The sequence below is a fragment of the Eschrichtius robustus genome, chromosome 9, assembly GCF_028021215.1.
Source record: "Eschrichtius robustus isolate mEscRob2 chromosome 9, mEscRob2.pri, whole genome shotgun sequence".
Taxonomy (NCBI): Eukaryota; Metazoa; Chordata; class Mammalia; order Artiodactyla; family Eschrichtiidae; genus Eschrichtius; species Eschrichtius robustus.
In genome coordinates this window covers 32261795-32284341 of record NC_090832.1, presented here as the reverse complement: position 1 = coordinate 32284341, position 22547 = coordinate 32261795, and the positions used below count along the sequence as shown (strand labels likewise).

At 39.5% G+C, this 22547-nt stretch overlaps 1 protein-coding gene across 16 annotated transcripts in view; it reads right to left on the bottom strand.

Annotated features, from left to right (window-relative positions):
* Nucleotides 1-22547, bottom strand: part of EPB41L2 (erythrocyte membrane protein band 4.1 like 2) — a 279077-nt gene that overhangs the window by 123077 nt on the left and 133453 nt on the right. For all 16 annotated transcript variants that reach the window (XR_011074932.1, XM_068551035.1, XM_068551030.1 and 13 more), the window contains 5 exons: nucleotides 21982-22086; nucleotides 11008-11050; nucleotides 5673-5748; nucleotides 2146-2364; nucleotides 647-734 (listed from right to left, as the gene is read on the bottom strand). Coding sequence is in view for 15 of the 16 variants with exons in the window: in XM_068551035.1 (XP_068407136.1) it covers nucleotides 647-734; nucleotides 2146-2364; nucleotides 5673-5748; nucleotides 11008-11050; nucleotides 21982-22086 (531 nt within the window). In the remaining variant the exon portion in view is untranslated. The remainder of the gene's footprint in view (nucleotides 1-646; nucleotides 735-2145; nucleotides 2365-5672; nucleotides 5749-11007; nucleotides 11051-21981; nucleotides 22087-22547) is intronic.

Here is a 22547-nt window from a genome sequence, read left to right as displayed (position 1 = left end):
AACTAGGATCATGAAGTAGGTGACGCTTGTTACTGGCATCTTCCTCACCAAACCCTGCCTCTCCTCTCAGCTACCTCCATGATTCCATTCTTTCCCCACTGTTCACATGGGACAGAAGGTCTAACTGCCTGAAGCCTGGGCCAGCACAGTTTATCTTACAAGAAGTACAACAGACCTGTAGGGAAAAGCCCAACCCTAGGGCTCCTTCTCCGGCAGTTTTTCGGAAAGCGGTCATATCCATGCTGCCTTGCCCTGTCATGGTGGCTACGAGCTGCTCTCCTCTCCCAGGACACAGGTGGGAGACGGGGCTGGGACAGAGGCAGCACTTGCAAGAGCAAAAGCTGGGACAGAATAAAGGTAGGACGGGGGGTAAAGAAGGCTGATAAGGTGAGTCTTCCCATAAGTATATATGAAAGGGTATCAACTTAAAAAGACTGGGAAAAGAAGAAAGAATAAGAGGGAGAATCAATGATCCCTCCCTACAACCATAAACCCCACAATTAGAAACCCCAAAGAAATAGAGTCCCTTGGGTGAGGGTGAGGAGCCTTCTCTGAAAGTGAACTAGGCTAGTCTACAACTGGAGCCCTCTCAAAACTTTAGTCAACAGACCGGAAAGAGGCCACCTCTCCGTTACACTCACAGTACCTTGGCATGATGCAGGTCGACTCCATACATGGAAAGCCTCTTGGCATTTTCTAAGAACTGAGAATCAGCTTGTGCTGGAGATAATCCCCTAAGAATCAAAAGAAACAATATTATCTTACTGGTGGATGCAAAGCAAATGTAACCAAAATAGAGAAAGGGGTGCATGAGCTTGGAGAGTTTGGGGTGGAGGGAGTAGCCCAGCTAAATGTGCAGACAAGGAGGAATCAGGGAAGAAGGATCAACTCTCAACGTCCAGCATTTTTCTCTTAAGATCCTCCAATATGAACCTACTCATTGCAAGGAGGTGTCCCTCCACCCTTACTTACCCTTTTTATCTTAGAAAGTTGCTTTCGTTTTTTTCCACTAGGGAAAAAGCCCCAGCAATAGTGGGTGCAACATAAATTAACTTTAAAAATAAAAGAATAAAAAAATAGAAAGTCATTTCATCTTTCTGAAATAGACAAATTCTCTCCTTAATTTTATTTCACTACGACTGACGATACTAAAGATCAGAAGTACTTGTGCTTGATTTTACACCTGACATGTCCCAACTAAACAAATCTTAAGCTCCTAGAAAGCAGGGTCCCGTTAATTTTCATATTCCCCATGGCATTTCAGCACCTGATATTTCAATTTCAAATTATATAATACATGCCTACTGAACAGACCTGGAATGAAGTTAATAAGAAAATATTTAAAGTCAAATACTGCATTTTTTTTTTTTTTTTAAAGAAAAGTCAGTGAAGGTAGTCTGTTTAAAACCCTCTAATCTCTGAAAGTTCCTTTCAAATCATTTCAGTCAAAATTTTTGAAAACTTCAATTTTGCCATATGGGACAAGTTAGAATTTCGTAGCTGGGAGTTTTTAAAAACTCATGCTTAAGAGAACCATTTGTTTTCACAGATATAGAAGTTCTCAAAGTGTAACATGGTATTTAAGTAATTAATAACCCTCAGCTAAACCAAAAGTCATCTTCTGTGGATAGAGAAACCACCTGTAGATTTACTTCCCTTACGCCCATTACCACTCACATTTCTGACTCAAATCCTGATGGCTCATTATCTCCCTGGCTTTCTTATCAAATATGGTAATAAAAATAATTAAAAGGCAGACGAAATGTATAATCAATGCCAAACAAGTACTGGGTATGTTTGTTTCAGGTGTGTGTATGTGTGTGCACGTGTGTGTGTATGTGTGTGCACGTGTGTGTGTGAAGGGAGAGGACTGGGAGGAAGGCACAGGAGATATCATAGGGAAAAGTACAGTTTTTTAATAAATGAAAACATTTACTCTCATGAGCACAGCTCCTCGTATTACAGGCATAAAGACAATGGATGGCTGTCTCAATGACTCCAAGTTACCCTGACTAGCACTAGGTGAAGCTCCACAAGGGCAAACTGAATAATCCCATCAACTATGCTCAAATGTCCAGCAAATGCTATAAGGGAAGCCATTTAGACCCACCACGGTCACTCTCTCCAGTAAGCAAGTCTACAGACCTGTGGGTCTTATGCAGCTCTGCCACTTTCTCCTCCAGTTCCTTCGTCTGTGTAGGGGCAAACTGGAAGTCGCTGAGGTCATGGCTGCCATGCTCTTCTGGGTCACAGTCCCCAAGTTCAGCCTGCAGAGTGTACGACCCCAGGAGGGCGTGCGTCACAAAAGAGCAGGGCAGGCGGCCTGAGGCAATGTCCTCCCGCAGCTGAAGGCACAAGAAGTATCTGTGAGGAACAGGGGACAAAAGGGTGGGAGAACAGTTAGCTAAGATTGTAGCGCTCATAAATATGATTCTGATATTCCTCTGAAACAAATATATAATACAGGCACTCTTCAAATGCAGAACAAAAAAAGTGTTTTGTAATAAGAAGCCCACCTTCCTCCATGGACTTCTAAACTTGTGACTTATTTATAGAAAATGCATCTAGAGGGCAAAGTAATAGAGTGGAAATTCTCAATTGCTATTCAGGCAACAGTGTATTTTTACTATTACAAAAAAAGAGTTTTGTGACTGCAGGTGAAATTCTAATCACTTAGACTCCTTGGATTTAAAACTGTAATCAAAATTAGCATGCTCTTCAAAAGTTATAAAGACTAATAAAATTTAAGAAATAGCTACAGTTCTTAAGGATTTACATGAAAAGCTAAGGTCACCCACCCTTTATCCTCTCTACGCTTTTCATACTAATTTCTTTTCCTGAGACCCTTTAACAACAATCATAAGTCAGTCTCTACTTGGAAGCCCTTACTTGCCCATTTACCCCATCTAAAGAGGCAGCTAATTCAGTTTACAGTAGAGAAATCATGGGCTTCAGAGCCTGGCAGAGCTGACCACGTGACCTTCAGCAAGCTAATTTACTTGCCTAAGTCTAACTTCTCACCTGTAAAATGGGAAGAACTCTATTTCCCTTTAAAGATGAGGATAAAAAATTAGATAATATAAATAAAAGACATTGCATGGTACCTGGCAATCGATAACTAGTAGCCATAATCATAATAATATTATTATTAGTTATAATAACAATCATTCAGTGTTCCAAGTGGATTATTACACAGTTATAAAAGATTCTGGCTTTTACTAAATAACATGCAGAAACGCACTACTTATATTTTATGAGGGTTGGGGGGGGGTCCCCCATCAACTCCTTTTGTTAACATTTGAAAACCTCATTTCTACTCTTGAATTGAACCACTTGCTAAGGTTACCACTGACTCCTCCCAAGAAAATGGCAGCGCCCTCCCTCATTCTTGAAGAGACTGCCATTCCTATTGGCTGGTGGCTTGCTTCTTCCTGTGGATGCTTTTGCCTGGCGGGGGTGTCATGTCTCCGCCCTCCTTTTGCCTCTACCCCCCATGTTCAAAGGGGCACGCTGCCTGTGGTCCAGGGCTCTTGCTGTTGGGTCAGAGAGCATGTCCCAGAACATGGCATCAGCCATCCCCCAGTTACACCTGTATTACCTACCACCCAAATCTCCTGTCAGGCAGGGCAGGGATTCTGTTTATCATCATCATAAGCCCACAGTTATTAGCAAAGTACTTGCCACATGACAAGTGCTCCATAATTTTCTAAGAATGAAACTCATCTCACTATCACTACAGTCTGAGTAATTTTAAGCACTGCAGTAGCTCTCTTTCCGAGGAGAATTCTGTGTTTCCTTGACCCCTAGAACAACATGAGCATCACCGCTTTATTTTAGCAGATTAAATTTTAAACTACGATTCCACGTTATCCTCAAATTCTCTAGGTCTAATCAAGAACATCACTGGTTCTCCACATTTTACAGCACTGTTAAGACCTAAACACAAAGATTCCATCTATTACTAAAATCTCGTTGCTCCTCCTTATATTAGTATATCTACTTTTCACATTGATCCTTTCTTCTGTTTTTAAAGCCTACGGCTAAGGCCCGAAAACTTCAAACAAAAGCCGCAACGGCCTCCTGAGTTTCCCAAGTCCATCTCCTTCATACGGCAGGACAGATCATTCTTCAGACATAATTCTGAACTGTGTTCTTACCCTCCTCAAAAGCCTATCCCACCTTCTAGATGTTCACTCAAGTCACAGTGAAGATTTCAATCGTGATATTTAGGCTGCAAAGCTACAAGCTGGTCTCAGGCTTTCTTTCAGTTAGCTCACTAGACTACTATTTCATTCCTCCCCAAACACGCAGGGAGACTGTTCAAGGTCCCTCTAAAAGGAAAACCAAAGCACTTTACCGATGCTACAAAGTTGCAATCACCAAAGGATTATCATCCCCAAACGAATCACTGCAAGGAGGAATGTATGTACAAAGAGGGCGCTGGGTCACAAAGCCCCAGTCATGTGCACTGTTCAAAGGCCCTCCCGCAGTGAGGCTCTGTATCCTACACACGGCAACCTGTCAAGTTTCATGCTCTAAAAGCAGCTCACTGTGTAGTTTACAAAAGCTGCTATTTATTATTTACTAGCTGAAGCTAATTCAATCAAAACTTAATTAGTATCAGTAAATCCTTATTCAGCAATAACTAGTAAAAGGGGGGAAAAAAGGCCTTGTCGTTTATCCAATCTTGGAAAAAAATCTCCATTATTGCTAGTTCACATGGATATCACGCACTTGCTTAAATATCTACCCAACTTCACATCTGACAACAAAACTGGCCTAGCAGAAAACGTCAAGGACACAGGAACCGCCGGAATCAAAAACAGAGTCTTTAGCTAACACCCTCTAATTTTCCAGAAGTATATATACAGAATGCAGTTTTCCTTGGCCAGGTAAATAATCTTTTAAAAATATATACAAATCACTCTATAGACCTACTCTTACCAAAGCAAAGAATTCCAATCGCTGATACCCAGCTTAATAGGGCTAAGATATCAAGGTACTCGTGGACTCTAAGTGTTCCTTGTTCCCATTCAAATACTTAGTCACTCTCAAAATCAGTAAAGCACTCTTGCTCCTAAACTGAAACTTTATTCGCAATTTAAGCATGTGTCTGTATTGTCCAGATAATCTCAGAGGAGATGGAAATGAAATAGCTACTGACTCTTACATAAGAAAGCCTACCTTATTAGTTTTTTATCCTGGGGAGCAGGTGTGTGTGTGTATAAAAATTAACAGTTCAAGAGACTTCCAAAAATTAACTTTTAAAAAGTTTTTCATTTTTCTGCCTTTATATAACGTTTGTAAGCTGAGATTAGTACACAGGCACACATGGGTTACACAATAAAAACTATCTTAGTATTAAAATCTGAAATGTTAAATACCAGTGATTTTTTTGAAAGTATAACATAGGAAACAAAGTTGCTGCAATTTTTAAAAAATATTCCATTACTCGAATATAAATGGGAAGTTAAAGAAAAGTGAATAAAATTTCTGAAACTAGAAACATTTCAAACTATTTTGGAATATCCACTTCCAAGGAAACTTCTAAAACTCAGCTTAAGAAAAAGTGTTTTGGTTTTAATCCTAAAATTACCACCATTCCCCCCCAGGGCACTGAAATAAATGAGAGCTGTAAGTAAAGAATCATTTTTAGTATAAATGTAAAGTACCTGGTGATATCTTCAGTCAACTGAGAAGGATCAGGAGGATAAAACTTCACATTAAAGCTGAACAGCCAAGGAAGATCTGTAATTATTAAAGATCATGATTATTTATGCAACCAACACAATCACCATTTATACTGATAAAACTTAAAGGTCAATGTTCAAATAGTATAGATCAGTCATGCTATAAATCAATTTAGAGAATTTTTTTTAATTTAAAGAGAATATCATTTACAAAACAAAAATGAAGTGAAAAATAAAGTAAAAATCAATTCCATAAATAACCCATCATCAAAGAATAATAGGTTCACTTTTTTTTTTTCCTTAGATTCCATATATATGTGTTAGCATACTGTATTTGTTTTTCTCCTTCTGACTTACTTCACTCTGTATGACAGACTCTAACTCCATCCACCTCATTACAAATACCTCCATTTCTTTTTATTTTCTAAAAAATCCCCCCCCCCAAAAAATAGACTGTTTTCATATGTGTAACGGAATCACTTTTCAGTGCACCTGAAACTAACACAACATTGTAAATCAACTACACTTCAATTTCAGAAAAAGAAAAAAAAAAATCATATTCCAGAAAAGAAGAATAGGTCGTTTTAAACTCTGTATTTGCTTTCTGGGGGAGGAAATATGTGAATATGGTCTGGAAGGGTGTAGGGTGACTCTTCTCCCTCAGCTACACGATTCCCCCTGGCGACAGCCACTGCCAACCGTTGCTTGTGCGTTTTCCACAGGTTTTGTGAAGGGCTTCTTAATAAGTGAAGCTTTCACTGTGGAGAACAAATTCCTATAACCTGGCTTCATAGTTACTTGCAGAAACGATCGTCTTCCCTCTCCTCCTGATTCCAGCCAATCCCCGTTATCACCTGCACGTTTCCATTGCGTTATTCCATTCTCACTGCAGCCTTGATGCCAAGGCCCCTTGCTCCATCCCCTCCACCATGCTGTCACTCAAGGCGGGGACAAGCCATGGAATATCTGGAAACTCCAGGCACCGGGATTTTAACTGCAAGAGTCAGAAGGGGTCCACCCTTTGCAGGTATCTTGCTGTAATAACAGCTGGCAGCTCTCTGTGACCCAGGACTTTATGAAGATGACAGAAGGAAGTATCGAGAATGCTTGAACCCACACTAGTATTTTTCTTTCTGTGACTGGCTAGTTTCACTTAGCATAATGTCCTCAAGATCCATCCATGTTGTAGCATGAGTCAGAATTTCCTTTCTTCTTAAGGCTCCGCAATATTCCATTGTATGCATACACCACATTTTCCTTACAGAGCTAGGATTTTAATCCAAGTTCGGGAGGCTCCAGACCCCATGCTCTTCTCTTGTGCGTAAACCACGTTCCCTGGTCAGTGCAGCCACTGCCAAGGACACCAGCTTCCTCCTCGGCAGCCCCAGGTTCACTTTTTAATAAACATTTACTGGTATGTCAACAAATGTTTTATATGGTGATCTAATATGCAAAAATTTTAATATAAACTTCATGTAATAGTTCTGAGATAAGATTTGTTTTAACGACAGGATCTCTAGATGCCAAATAGTCTCCACACTTTAAAAAAAAGAGGGCTTCCCTGGTGGTGCAGTGGTTAAGAATCTGCCTGCCAATGCAGGGGACACGGGTTTGAGCCCTGGTCCGGGAAGATCCCACAAGCCGCGGAGCAACTAAGCCCATGTGCCACAACTACTGAGCCTGAGCTCTAGAGTCCGTGAGCCACAACTACTGAGCCCGTGCGCCACAAGTACTGAAGCCCGCGTGCCTAGAGCCCATGCTCTGCAACAAGAGAAGCCACTGCAATGAGAAGCCCCTGCACCGCAACAAGAGTAGCCCCTTCCTGCCGCAACTAGAGAAAAGCCCGCGCTCAGCAACAAAGACCCAACGCAGCCAAAAATAAAATAAATAAAATAAATTTATTTAAAAAAAAAAGAAATTTAGGATTTCTATATTGTTGGGGCAAGAGGAGCAATGATCAAATGACCACTATAACTATTCAAGAAATGATTAATGGGCTATTGGAAGGGAGAGAGTGATAAAATGCAACAATACTTAAAGACAATAAAAATATTTCCCAGGTTTTATAAATTAGGCTTAAGAATACTCATACAGGGAATACAGTAAACAACCACGCCATAGTGACTTAACGAAAGTTAAAACATTGCTATTTATACATTACCACTTAACTTATGTTTGATTTATCATGCTTCAGTGGCTTTAAAAACAAATCAACAACAACAACAACAAAAACCACTCAACTCTGGGGACAGGGCAGGTATTATTTTCGTAAAGTGATCAAAATAATTCCAATGGTCTGAATTCAGAGTTATACTCAAAGTTCATGGTATTTCCAAATAAAAACATAAAAAGTGTGTGTGTGTGTGTGTGTGTGTGTGTTATTTCATTTCACACATACTTGAAGGGCTCACAGTTGCTTTCATTTAGGGACTTGAAGAAAAATTTCTTGAATCCCATTCTCTTGCTCAATGGGTCATTTTGTTCTTTTCTCACCGTAGACACACTAACTTTTCTCCCACTCAGAAGTCAATGAAGAGTTACTGAATGGCTACTGTGAATACACAGAACTCTTGCTGGATTTTGGCTCAATACATCATTATTCTACTAATAACGCAAACCTGCCAAATTTAATAAAAAGATTTAAGTTCCCTCTATACATGTAAAACATCATAAAAAAGATATAGAACTTTCTTGAGTATTAAGAGACATGCCATTTCTTGGCCAGTAGCACCAGGTTGGCTGTGATGCATATGTACTTCTTCAAGGTAATTACTAAACTCATAATTAAGCAAAGTCATCACAGGATTATCATATCTTTTCTTAATGGATCTTTATTTATTTGTTTCCTAGGTATTAACCCCAGCACATGCTTACCTGGACATGACAACAGGGATAAGTTTCTAATAGAACACATATTTCAGGTTCTATTTCCAATTCTAAAGTTGATAAAGTTGTACCGATAATGCTAAACTTTTTATTTAGTTATATATTATTGTCATTTTTACCTAGCTATATAAACAGTCTAGCTATGGATTGTTTATATATTAATACAGGCAAGCCTAAGATATATTGCCTTATATATCTATATAGTCTTATTTGTGTACATTTGAGAAAATAAAGATTTTTAGACAACTTTTACACAGAAACTGATAGGCTGTCAGTTGTCAAAAGTAACTCAAAAAAGATTAATGTTTACCTCTGTTAACTGAATGACAATAAATCACAGCAGAGGTTGGGCTAAGATGGAACAAACAGTTCTTTCATCCATTTTAACACAAGCAGAAAGAAAGGGGTAAAATGCAACAGCTAAAACTTCATTTCCTCAGCCTGCTTTCATGATCAGGACGGTACAGGATTCCATTTAGGGAACTAGCTCCAATAGTTTGAAAATGCCAAATCCTGTGTTACTGTTATTCCTCTTGCCAAACCACAAGGGCAAAAGTCCTGAAATAACTCTAAAAAAAAACTTCACAAATAATCAAAACGTAAGATCGTGATTCATAATCAGCAAGAAAGAGTCTTGCCTTCCAAAAGTTAGGATAGCTCCATGACTCTGAAGTGAGTAGCACACAAACATAATCCAACAAAAGCCAAAGCAAAACTATAGGAAACAAATTCAATGGAACATCAATCATGTTTCAGAGGTTATCCTGTTCCGTCCATGGTTTGGGTCACTTGGCAAGTAGGGTTTCAGAGAAAGTGAAAGAACCAAGCATCCATACCTTTTTGAATTCACGCACTTGGCCGAGTTTTAACAACCGCAGAAGGGACTAGAGAAAGTTCCGAAGCTTTCTGGTACAGTTTCTTCCATAATGTAAGCATAATGTATCTCTGTCTAATTACTCCTTTTCTTTACTTTCCCCCTTTTCTACTATGAAGCAAACACGAATGGATGAAACACCAAGATAATAAATGCAGGGCAGAGGGGTGGGGGAGGGAGGGAGGGAAGGATGGAAAGCCAGGGATAATAGTCAGAAGATAGGGTGACCAACCACCCCAGTTAGCACTAAAAGTCCCACATCCTGAGAAACCCCTCAGGCCCTCACTCAGTCCTGGGCAAATCAGGAAGGTCACTCTAATCAAAGATATTTAAAAAATGAAAAGAAAGATGAGTCTACAAGGAGAGGAAATAGGAAAAATAAGGTATACACTCAGTAAAAAAAAAAGGAGAGCAGAGAAGGAAAGAAATGAAAGGAAAACTCCCAAAAGTATTAATAATTTGAGAGAGAAAGAAAAAGAAATAAAGAAAACAAATGTGGCGAACTGAAAATGAGACGGAAGGTAGACAGAAAGGAACAGAAGGGAAAAGCATAGATGTGTTCCAGTGTTTTGACGCTGGGAATAATAAACAAGTAGGGAAATGAAACCAACAGTGCAAAGAGCGTCCTGCAGGCTGGCGCTCAGGGAAATGGCTTCTCCCTGGACAGCTCTGGGGCCCACCGTCCAAAGGGCTGGTAAGAATTTTGTTCTCTTGTCTAAACAGTCCAGCTGTTTGTGGCTCCCTCCCTTTTCTGCTTAAGTCATTCACAGACCCTGAAGTAAATTGAGTAGCCAGATCCCCTATTAGAGATTGCTCTGAGGCGATAATGATTCGTGATGCAGATATCACAAAACCAGCCACAGGAGGGAACTGAAGCTGGTTAGATAGAGTGGGACACATAAGTCACTAAGGGAGACGACAGTAAGAACAAAAGGGGAAATGGAAGAAAGGGACAAGCAGAACTAAGAACAAACCCAGACTCAGGGCACAAAACGTGGCCACAGGAGGAGAGAAGGCACACACCTCAGAGGACCTGAAGGATCATTTTGCATGCCCTTCACTCCTCAAACCCTCACTCCAGGACATCCAGAAGTAGTGCATCCATGTGCCTCTGGAGCCAGAGGTATGCTTACTAATTAAACTAATTGGACACACAGCCAAAATCAAGTAGACAAAGCAAGAGTAACAGGGCTCTCTTGGGTACATTTCATATAAAAAGGGAAAGTTACAGAAAAGCAGCTTCTCAGACTTTTCCCCAGAGATAAAGATCAGGTGTTGCTTCACAGTGGTAGACACTGTGAGGGAATATTTAAGAAGAGGAGTCTATAACCTCTTGACCAGTAGAGGAGTCCCTAAGCCACGACCAAAATAAAGTCATGATTCTACAGAAACATTGTTGAGTCTCAACTTCCTACATGATATGAATGCAAAATAGAGCTGATCATTCTATCACTATCTTATTCTAGCTTACATTCCTGTGAATTTTAGTAAAGATAGAAAAACATAGATGTAAAGATTAACTTGATAACTTCAAAGTATGATGATTTTAATACTCACTTCGCAGCTGTCTCTTTATTTCTTTTGCGGGATCTAGCCAGTTCTGCAGGGGGAGAAAAAAAAGGTTAATTAACCCATAGGAAATAATCCAGAGTCCAAAATGGAACAGTTTACAGTTCACGTACTTATTTAAGTGTAAACATTTTAACGAAGTCCTATGCAAACAGCTACTAGCATTCCACTGGGCTCAGCACTGATTTGTTTTTGAATGCGTGTTTGTGTGTGTGTTATAAATAAAATATTAAAACACTTTAAGGGGGGGGGGTCTCTTGGGCCTCATTTTCTTGGATGTGAAATCAAACATCTACCCAAATGACGAGATGTAATACATCTGCATCTAGTCTTTATTCTATAGTAGTACTGCCAGCAAACAGCCCCTGTGGACACTGAAATGAGAGTTCAGTCAAGGACAATAATTGGCTCTTATTCATTGATAAAATGTGAATTGGAAACTATTGGTTAAAAGTACACATACCCCCATCAAACACAATTATTTCAACTCCTAAAGCCAATTCCTCCTTAAACTTTGTTTTTGCCTGCAACTGTACAACGCCATGGAGAAGTACTGTCAGATTGGAGCCAGTATTTTCCTTCCTGGAAGATTTAAACATCCTTTTAAAACTTCATTCCAAGTTGAAAGTCACAATCATAAGGAACTCCCTTTCACTTTTCCTTTATTTCCACCCTTTGAGAAAGTTAAAAAAGATTCTAGGAAACCACTATAATATCTTAAAGCGAAAAAGACCAAATTTGAACTAATAGGTTCAAACCCTCTAAGGACATTAAATATTTGTTTTTTAAAGCTACAGGCAAAAGATGTATCCAATAAAAAAAAATTTGCATATGTGTGTGTGTTTATGTATATGCTATATATAGGTGTTTTTTTTTTATACTTCTCCTACCTTATCCTCAAGTCATTATTAAAGTTCACTTTATCTTCACTAATAGAACAATTACATTTTTGAGATATATTAAACTGACTCAAATAATTGGCTTTAGAATAAATACGTTTCATTCATTCTAAAAGCATCCCAAATCATGTATTATAACATCTGTGTTTAAACAGAATTTTATTCAGATACGTAAAGCAAACAATTAAAATGTTTACTGCTACATAGAAAATTATAACCTACTATCTTAACAATATGTTGAATGGGTACAACGGAACATTAACTTACACACTATTAAGAAGTAGTAACAACAGGATGCTTTGAAAGCAAAGCTGCACAGACCCCCCCCCCCCCCCCGCCCCACGGGTCTTACTGTACCATTCAGGGCTTATACTCAGGGCAGCAAGGATCCAAGGTGTGCATGGCCCTGTTCTAACACTGGCTATATTCAACCCTCTCAACAAAGAGTTACCAGAGCTTGGTCTAAGTTTCATAGCACTGGTGGCCCAGCTGCATGGCCCACTGATGTGCAGGGCCAATGGGACCCTCTCACGGTACCTCCAGTGCTGCGTCAAGGAGCAGCTCTACTTCTCCCCCGAGAAGAGAGCCTGGCATTCAGCTTCCCGGCCCCGCAGCAGCTGTCCACGCAACAGCTGGCTCCCAAGTGGCGGGCTATCATGAGGCACAAGGATGAGAAAAGCACATCGTTCAGCCTCTGGCCCAGAGAGGGGAGCGGCTGGGGGAGAGGGAAGGAGAGTCAAAAGTGTTGTGGTGTTTCATCCAAGGAAGTAACAACCACAGCAAGAGAAACTGAATCAGACACAACTCGTGCCAAACTGAAAAGGAAAAAAATCCCTCACAACATGAGCACAGAAGAAAGAAGAGAGGGGAGGGGAAACTACTGGTCTTATTAAAGGCCTAGACACACCCTTCCAAATCCCCAGTTTCACTGTGTGACAATTGGTATAGATGTCTCTCACAGAACAGCAAAAAAAAAAAAAAAAGAAAAGAAAAGACCTTTCTGTTCTCGGAGGAAGAGGGTGGAAGCAGCATCATCTTCTGTAACCCCAAGGAGTAACCCTGTGTCCCAGCCACCGGCACCGTCCATTCTCACATGAAGCACCAAAGCCTCGTACAAGTCACCCGACAGTTTCTGCACAGCACGCAGAGAGTCAGTCTGGCTCTGCAGACCCAGGAGTATGAGTAATAAGTTTCTGTGCGCCAGCCAACCACATTCAGACTCGCTGTCATTCTCGGGCCACTTTCCACAACACTGCCAGGCACAATATTAAGACCAAAGCGGCGTATTCTCTTTATTTCAGAGCCCATCCAAAAACTGAGCGGGCAGAGTTTACCCGATATGATCAAACAGCGGCAGCAGAGAGGACTTGTTGCATCCACCGACCTGGTTTGCCCTTTGGTACCCATCTGCTAACCACACCCACTTCCACACTGTGAACTCCATTCCCACCCAGGAGTAAGGAGGTCATTGCAAGGCCAGGATAGACCATTATCCCCTGCATCCTTCACAGGACTTGGCAGTTCTAGGCAACCAGTGTAAGTACTAAATTAACACCTGTTGGCTGGTGGCCCACTGCTTGTCTCCTCCCTTCCCATGCTGTGATCAATTTAAAAGACCACAGGTTATATTATTTGTCTTAGGTTTATTTTTATTTGAATAATTAGCTCCAATGAGCACTTAGATCATGAGTGGGATACAATTTTATTGCCTAGGGTCATAAATTCATAAGTAAAAATACCAAAAATGCCTTAATATGACTTTTAAAAGAAATATCAGTCTATTATCTGCATTATCAATTATAAGTAAATAGTAGACATAAAACTCTTTTTAACAGATAAATAATAAAAAAGAATTTCTTGGTTCTGACACTTGAGGAGTGCTGGGTGGATCAAGAAGCAGATGCAAAAAGATGGAAAAAGCCATCAGAGAATGACATAAATGCACACACTCACACACACCATGACAGATTATAGTGCACCATTCCCATTTTTTAAAGATTTGGCTGCCACATACATAGACTTTGGAATCAGAACTACATGGAGTCAAATTCTGGCTTTCCACCAACTCTGTGACCTTGGGCTCATTCCCTGTCTTCTTTAAGCCTCGGTTTCCTCAACTTCAAGATGAAGATCATATCATCTACCCCATGGGGTTGTTCTCTTCAAACATTCATTCAAATGCTTCCTGAAGAGTAAGTACACATGCAATGGACTTTATCTAGTGCCTTTAATAGTAGATGTTTTTTGGCAATGATAAAATTAAATTGTTCTATCACCTTTCAGTATATATCCCTTCTTCACATAATTTTTTATTTCCAAAGGAGATATATTACATATATTAAAGAAGTTAATATTTATGTGACTACTTCTACCCACAGAAAGTTAATAAATCAGACTCTGGATTCAAAAAATACACGCACTGTAGTCATGGGCCAGATGAGATTAAAAATCAGACCCCTTCTCCCTAGAGAATCCTATCACAGGCTTCCAACAAAAGTAAATTAAAATTAAAATGTGGTCCTAGAATGTCAGTGTTATTAAATCACCTTAGAACATGAAATCAAGAGTCTGTGAATCAGCTGGGGGGGGGAAATGTTACATCTTTATCTTCATTAACCTTTAGCTGAAATTTAACATTACTATTAATTATGAATGTAGGGGGAAAAACAAAAAAAACCTGGCTAATATCAGCAGTGCCTTTAGCTTTGTCACTCATAGGAATCAAATCTATTTCCACAGCACATTATAGTAGTTGCAGATCTTAAAATATCATTTATGCTAATCAATATTTTGAAATCACAGTAGGGGTTAGATATTAATGATGAATTTATCCCAATTTTTTAAATTAATATGTTGAGAATGTTATTTATTGGCTTCCTTCATAGGCCTGTTTTTTATAATCATACATTTCAAACACTGTTCTGAGAAGCAGCCCACAGAATTCACCAGACTGTTAAAGGAATCTAGGCACAAAGAAAAAGTTAAAACCAAAAACCTGCCTTGGAAGGTTAGAGAAAAAATTTTTAACTAAGCAGCAAACAGCTATACACATTTTTTTTTTTTTCACACTTAAGTCTTTCTGTCAGTTAATTAGAGAAGCTCCTTAATCCTGCTCTCTTACCCACTGCAAATCTGAGGGCGGAACAGTCTTGGTTAACACCAAGTCTTCCGGTATTTCCCTGTAATATTTTACTGGTTCTCAGAAAAAGTGTTAAATAAAGGTGATTCTCAATTATCTTCCAACAACAGAAACATCTAGAAAAATATAAAAGCTTGATGATGAATCACTCTATTTATATTCATAGGATGTTGGTGTTAGAAGAAACCTGAGACTATATGGTCCAAATGTCCAGGCTGACTGCAAACAGCCTCACTCCCACGTAAGAGGCTATGAGTACCAGAACATCCTGCCACCCCGAGCCACTTGGGTTATTAGGGCCCCCTACTTTCTTGGCTTTCTTGACATCCCAAAGTCCTATCATTCTCTCTGCCACCTCAAAAGAGCATTTATCCCCTCGAACAGTGCTTCTCAAGCCTAAAGGTATATGTGAATTACCTGAAGATCTAGTTAAAATGCAGATTACAAGTCAGTAAGTCCAGGGTGAGGACCCGGAATTCCTCACTGCTAACAAGCTTCTGAGTGGTGACGCTACTGGGCCCTGCACCACCATTTGAGTAGCAGAACCAGAGCTTTCTTTTTGTGTAGAAATTCCTGTCTTTAACGGAAGTCAAATGTAGAGAGACGTTTTTCAAGTCCTTTAACTGGCTTGTCAGGAAGACCTCCAGCCTGCACTGGTTAAATATTCTAATTGTTGACGGCCTCCTGCAGAAAGCCCTAGCAGGTGACTGCTTCCTCCCCATCACACTGAACAGCTGTATCAAATAACGTCAAGAGCCACAGTCTTTTTATTCCACAGAAGTGCTAACCACTTTCACCTGGCAAACGTGAGCACTCAAGCCCATCGACCGGCAGCATCTCATCAGCAGTCTGAACATGCAGCCAGCTGCCTGTCTGGGGCCACTGGCCACACTAGATATAGAAAACAGCTCAAGATACAGTCACAAAATCTATCTTCTAATTCCCTCCTTCCCAAAAATATCTATCTCACCTAATTCTCCTTCAGGGTAGATGCTAAGACCCCAGAGTTAGAAGTTTTTCCAAATGCCTAGCCATGCCTTCAAAATTGGTGCTTGTCAATTTTGCCAGGTGAGAGAAATTAAACTTAATCCAACACACACCCTATTACCAAATGTTAAAAGCAAAGAATAATTTTGTCTAAAATCTGCATTTTCCTTTAAGAATTTAGAGCACTGAAGCAGATCCCCTTTATTATACCTCTGTCTAAATTAAGTCTAAGAACACTGCCATCACGTTGGTGTTAGCAGAAACCTTACAGGCCCTCTGTTACAGTGTAACAATCACTATGCATCTGGGAGAACATGATTCCAACACCTGTCTGCGGTATTATAAGGTGTAACTGGATTGAATATAGAATTTTATTGAAGAATAGTTTATATGTGACAAACAGTTTAATACGAGAGTTTTTAGTTCTAGTTTCTGGGGGAGGAAATGGTCTGGCCATCAGAGAAATGCGTTTATCAATTTTCATAAAGTTAGTTGTGGATATCAACCACACTTCAAACAAGCTCCCCTTTCAATATGACTTGAAGCAAAATGACATTAAAAACCCTGGTCTAGAGGCCAAACTCTGTTAACATCAAAAATTCAAGACAATATTTTCCCTTTAAAGATAGTCCAAAATCCTTAATGATGGTTCCTTTTAGACATGAATACAAGAACTATATGGACGGGGAATTCTGTGTATAAAAGAATAACAGGTTGCTTGATTTCACATATTTCTAACGAAATTTTCCATAGTAAAGTTTACATGAGTTCTCTACAGACATTAAAAAGTTCTAACACTAATAATGATAGATTTTCATACTCAAGAGTAAAGTGGAAGGCTTCCAACCATGAGAGACACAGCACTACACTAAAATAAGATGAGATATTCCTTTCCATGGAAAATTTTCATACAAATAACCATGGCTTTACATTGCAATACGTTGAAATGATCAATGACTGAAAACGTACATAAATATAGATAATATTCAGCATTTTAAAAAGCAGTTTAAATCCTATTTCCTATAGTATCCTATCGTTGAAATTGCATGAGTTGAGTTGGTGCGATAGTAATAAGTTTCTATGGAAAAAGAAAAGGACACGATACAAATCTATATTTGAAAAGTAAGAGTTCTTTAGCCCAGACGTCTTGAGGACTGGATTTTGTCTACATAAGCAAGAAGGAATAAAACAAAATATACACAACACAAAAGTTGCAAAGGCAAATCAGATTATATATGAATGATTAAATATACTGCCAATCACATGTAAGCACTGATTTCCTGAAAAGTGAGTATTTCAGAAAGGACACCCCGCTGTTTATTCTCCCACTGTTCTATAGTTAAAGCCTAGATAAGTGTGCGCCTAATTTTGTGAGCATTTTCATCTCGAATTTTGTAAGAGGAACTAAAGAGTAAAATAAGGAATTATGAGTTCCCTGTTTACTATTAGCTTTTTTGTCGATGAGAACCTTATGGAGAACCCCTCCAAACTTAACCTTAATAGTCTCTGCCCTAATGACCTTAGCCTCTCCTTGACCTCAGCCATCCCTTTTCATAGCTGAACACTCAGTTGTGTCACCACACAGAGGTCTCCACCTCAGTAGATGTCACTGTTCCATTCTCAGATGCAATCATTTCCTCTCCTAAGTCTTCTAGCCAGTTATTCTCACTGTACCTGCCCGTCGACTTCTTTGGACTTTCATCCCTTGGTCCCAGCCATTTTCTCCCAGCCTATCAGCCCATTTCAGCTTCAGTTATGTTCCTGTGATCCTCTGAATAATCAGCTTGATAACCTGTGCATCAGGATCTCCAGTTTTCTCAATCTTTTGCCCTCTTACCATAACTACCGTGAACATAGCCAACTCCCCTTTAATACCCCATTTCTCCACTGTTATACCCAGGGTGCAGAGAGCAATTAGAGAAGCACACACCAATGTATTCTGCTGCCATCACAGTTTTATGACCTCCAATCTCAGCCGGACTGTCAACAGCAATCCACATCTCTCCTAAATCATTGGCTCGTCTACCTTCACTACCACAACCTCAACTGAGGCTACTTTTGTGCTTTGGGTGAGCAGTCCTGCTCATATTCCCTCTCTCAGACCTTTTTAAAGGCTAGACTGGTTGTCTTACATCACTGTGTCAGCCTATCAATGACTAATCATTTTTCTTAGGATAAAGGAGATCTCCCAAGCCTTGAAATATAGACATATATAGCCTAGATAGCCCTGCATAATCTGACCCCTTATCAACACCCAGTCTCCCCCCATTAACCACAACAGATGTCTTTCCATTTAGCAAGCGGACAGCTATTCCTGCCCAGGGCCCTGTATGTGTGCTTCCCATGTCCCTTCGCCCAAAGCCCACTCACACTTCAGATCTCTCCTTAAGCATCATTCTCTCCTAAGAAGTCTTCCCCGTTAATAACCTGAATCTTTCCTGTAGAACAGTAATCAAAATTTAGTAACTGTGTAATTCAGGTTTTTTCACTCTGTCTTCTCAACTAGGACTAAGTGGGGACATCCATGAAGGCAGGGTCTATGTCTTAATGATTTACTGCTAGAGTTGCAGAAGTACACTGGTTTGCACACAGGTCGTATTTTTTTTAATTGTGGTAAAAAACACGTACCATAAAAATCTACCCTCTTAACCAACTGTTAGTGTACAGTTCAGTAGCGCTAACTATATCACATTGTTGTGCAACAGATTCTAGAACTTCTTCATTTTGCAAAACAAACTCTATACCTATTGAACAACAACTTCCCATTTTCTCCTCCCCCCACTCCCAGGTAATCACCATTTTACTTTGTTTCCATGGGTTTGACTAGGGGATACCTCATATAAGTGACTCATACAGTACTTGTCTTTTTGTGATTAACTTCACTCAATATAATATCCTCTAGGTTCATCCATGTTATAGGATGAACAAGATTTCCTTCTTTAAGGCTCAATAACATTCCATTCACCACACCTTGTATATGCCACATTTTGTTTATCCAATTCATCCATCAAGAAACATCTGGGTTGCTTCTATCTCTTGGCTATTGTGAGTATGCTGCAATGAACACAGGTATGCAAATGTCTCTTCAAGATCCTGCTTTCAATTCTTTTGGATATATACCCAGAAGTAAGATTGCTAGATCACTTGGTAATTCTATTTATAATTTTTTGAGTAACCTCTATACTGTTTTCCTAATAGCTGCACCATACTACCTTCCCATCACCAGTGCACAGGGATTCCAATTTTTTCACATCCTCGGCAACATTTGTTATTTTCTGGGTTTTTTGTTTTGTTTTTTTATAGTGGCCATCTTAATGGGTGTGAGATGGCACACAGGTAGTATATTTAAAATATTTGATAATGTCTAGATATACAGATGTTACACAGATAAAAGGTAAGGAGGCCTCTACCCTCAAGAAGTTCCTAGAGCAATGGGGAGAAAGACCGATAAACAAATAAGGTTTGTGCTAAATGTCTAGATGACTGAACTGTCAACTCAATCCTCGAGTTGGGGGCGGGAGGGATGGTGGTGGAAAACAGTCAAGGAAAATCTCATAGAGTAGGATACCTAAGTTGGATCTTAAGGGAGAGTAGACATTCAGATACCAAAAAAAATGAGAAGGATATTCTAAATGTGAGGGATAGTATGTTCAAGCAGATATAGTATGGACTGGCAAAGCTCCCCTTAGGAGAGAAATTTGGAGTGAGTTCAATATGGACTGTATGTGAGAGGTTACTGAGAAATGAAGGTAAAGAAGTAGACGCAAGTCACAGGACCAAGACTGTAATTCACACTAAGAGGGTTAGATTGTATCCATTAAATGGTTTGAAGCCAATGAGTGCCAAGATGGGATATGCCTTCTCGAGAGTTCGATCTAGCAGCAAGGTGAAGAATGATCACAGAGGCCTGAGACTGGACAGTTAGACCAGTTAGGAGGCTAATAAAATATTCAAAGCAAGAGATGACAGGAGCCTAAACCAAAGCAAGAACTGTGGACAAAGAGAACCAAAAGAGGGATGTTAGCAGGTAGAAGAGACAGAACTTGTTGACTGATAGGCAATGAAAAGAGGTATAAAAAGTAGAAGGAACCTCTCCCCACTCTTCAGGGAACAAATGAAGTTTAAGAGGAAGATGATGCGTTTGCTTTAAGACAACTGAGTGTAGTGTCCAGTAGGCAGTGAAGTATATGAGTCTGAGATTCAGGTGAAAGATATAGATTAGACACATAAGAGTCAGCAAAATAAAAAATAGTGAATCCTTCTATCTAAACGCCACTTTCTCACGCAATCTACTGTTTCAGAAATACCATATGTCTTAATGTAGCATATCCTATTTCTACTAACAGAACATGTTATTCTACATATTCTACAACATATTAGATGGTCTTCCTTTTTTAAAAAGATTAAATGCTCCTGTGAATGTACCAAAATGTAATCTCAGAAAAAGTGGGTAATGACAGCCAAATTTCCATCACTTTCTCTTTTGCAGCTCTGAGGGCCAATAAAAGGGCACATGGTTGGAAACATTATCAAGACTACCTTATAATTTAAAGTCTAAAAAGAGCACCTAGTTCATTTAGTCGAATGTCTAATATGTTATTACTTCTAAGAAAAGTACTCCAAACAGAGTTCTAATGAGAATGCTCACACACTATTCAGCAGGCAGGCATGCAATTTAATTGTCTTCAGTTTAAATGTAGAATTAAACCACAAATTAGGAGTCAAAGATTTCAAACTAAGTAAGTTGAGAAAATTTAATTTATATATAATTATCACTCTTAGTACCTTATATTTCATTACCAGGATGTATAAATACAAATAATGATGGCATGCGGGCAAATAAAATTTACAGCCTATATCCATCTACCAACTGACTGTGACGTGAACGTTAGGCGCTGGAAAGTGCACTGTGACCAAGTGCTCTCTCTGTGCATCCTCAGACAGAACGATCACAGTGAGTCTGCCCACAGCCACCATCTAACAGACTTAAAAGGGCTTCACTTTAGGTGTAACCCTGGAACAAACCTTCACTCTTCTCTCCTATACTTAGTATCTTCTCCTCCAGAGTTAAGTCCCAATACTCAGAAAGTGAAATAGAAAAGGAGCAGTCCTTCCTCAACAAAGAGGAAAGTGCTAGAGACTGAATGTTTGGGTCCTGCCCCAAAATTCACATGCTGAAAGTTAATCCCCAACGTGATAGTATTTGGAGTTGGGGCCTTTGGGGGTGATTAGGTCATGCAGGTGGAGCCCACATGAATGGGATTAGTGGCCTTATAAAAGAGGCTTTGGAGAGCTCTCTTGCTCCTTCCACCATGTGAGGACACCATGAGAAGGCCCTGTCCACGAGCCAGGAAGGGGGCCCTCACCAGACACTGAATTGGCTGGCACCTTGATTTTGGCCCTCCTAGTCAGGCGGGGCCTGAGTCTACCACCTGAGTCAGGCGGGGCCCTGCCTTTCTTTTTGCCCCCAATAACCCACACCACAGGGCAAGGAACACCTTCACCCCACACAGCCACTAATCTGTTCAGCAAGGCAAACACTCTCTCCAGACAAGTACAAATGGATTCCCTTGACATTTCTTCCAATATGCCTCCTTCCCTGATTTTCAGACAAGCTTAATTCCTAGAATACAGGGGAATTCAAGAGCTAAAAATTCAACATAAAAATTTTAAAACCAGTTCTTTCAGTTTCTAACAATTAATGTAGTATAAGATATTCCATTCTGTCTGCTTACGATATAAGTAGAAAAGCATACAAACACACAATAGCAAAAAGTTATATGTGAAAACACAAGTTTTTGATCTTTCCAAATTTCCCCAATGAACATAAAATATGTCATAGTAAAAACATAAAATAAGTTATTTGAAAGCTAAATTTTACACAGGTTACCCACAGTATTTTTCTAAGATGATATAAACAAACTTGAAATCACTTACTTTCTGCTCAGGGTTCTCCTGAAACACAAGTCCAAAGTAGTCCTTCTCCAAGAGATTGAGATGTTCACACACTCTGTCAAATAACACTTGTCCCTTAGCACGTTTCTGAGGAAAAAGAATAATATCTTTACTTTTCAAGCACTAATGAGTCCATGAGTACTGTAAACCAAGGGCATCATATCAGATAACATTATTTAGCATAAATTAATATGAAATATTTATATTCCAATCCTCTTTTATAACAATACCAAAAAGTGATTCATAACTTTTTCACTTTAGACTCCAACACACACATAAAGCATAAATTCTAAAACAAAAACACGATCAGCCTCTATGCTTTACTGTTACTCCATGTCAATATTTCAAAAACTAAAAAAAGTAAAATGCTAAGAGTTCACTTATTTGTTTTTCAAATAGTTCAAAAATATGTCCAAGCTGCCTCCCTCAGTTCCTCAAGATGGCTCATGTCATGTCTACAAGGTATACTCTCCCCAGGAAAATCATTTAGCTCCATTCCTCAATGTATCCTAACACGATTCATCCCATCAGCACTTAGGTTTGATTTT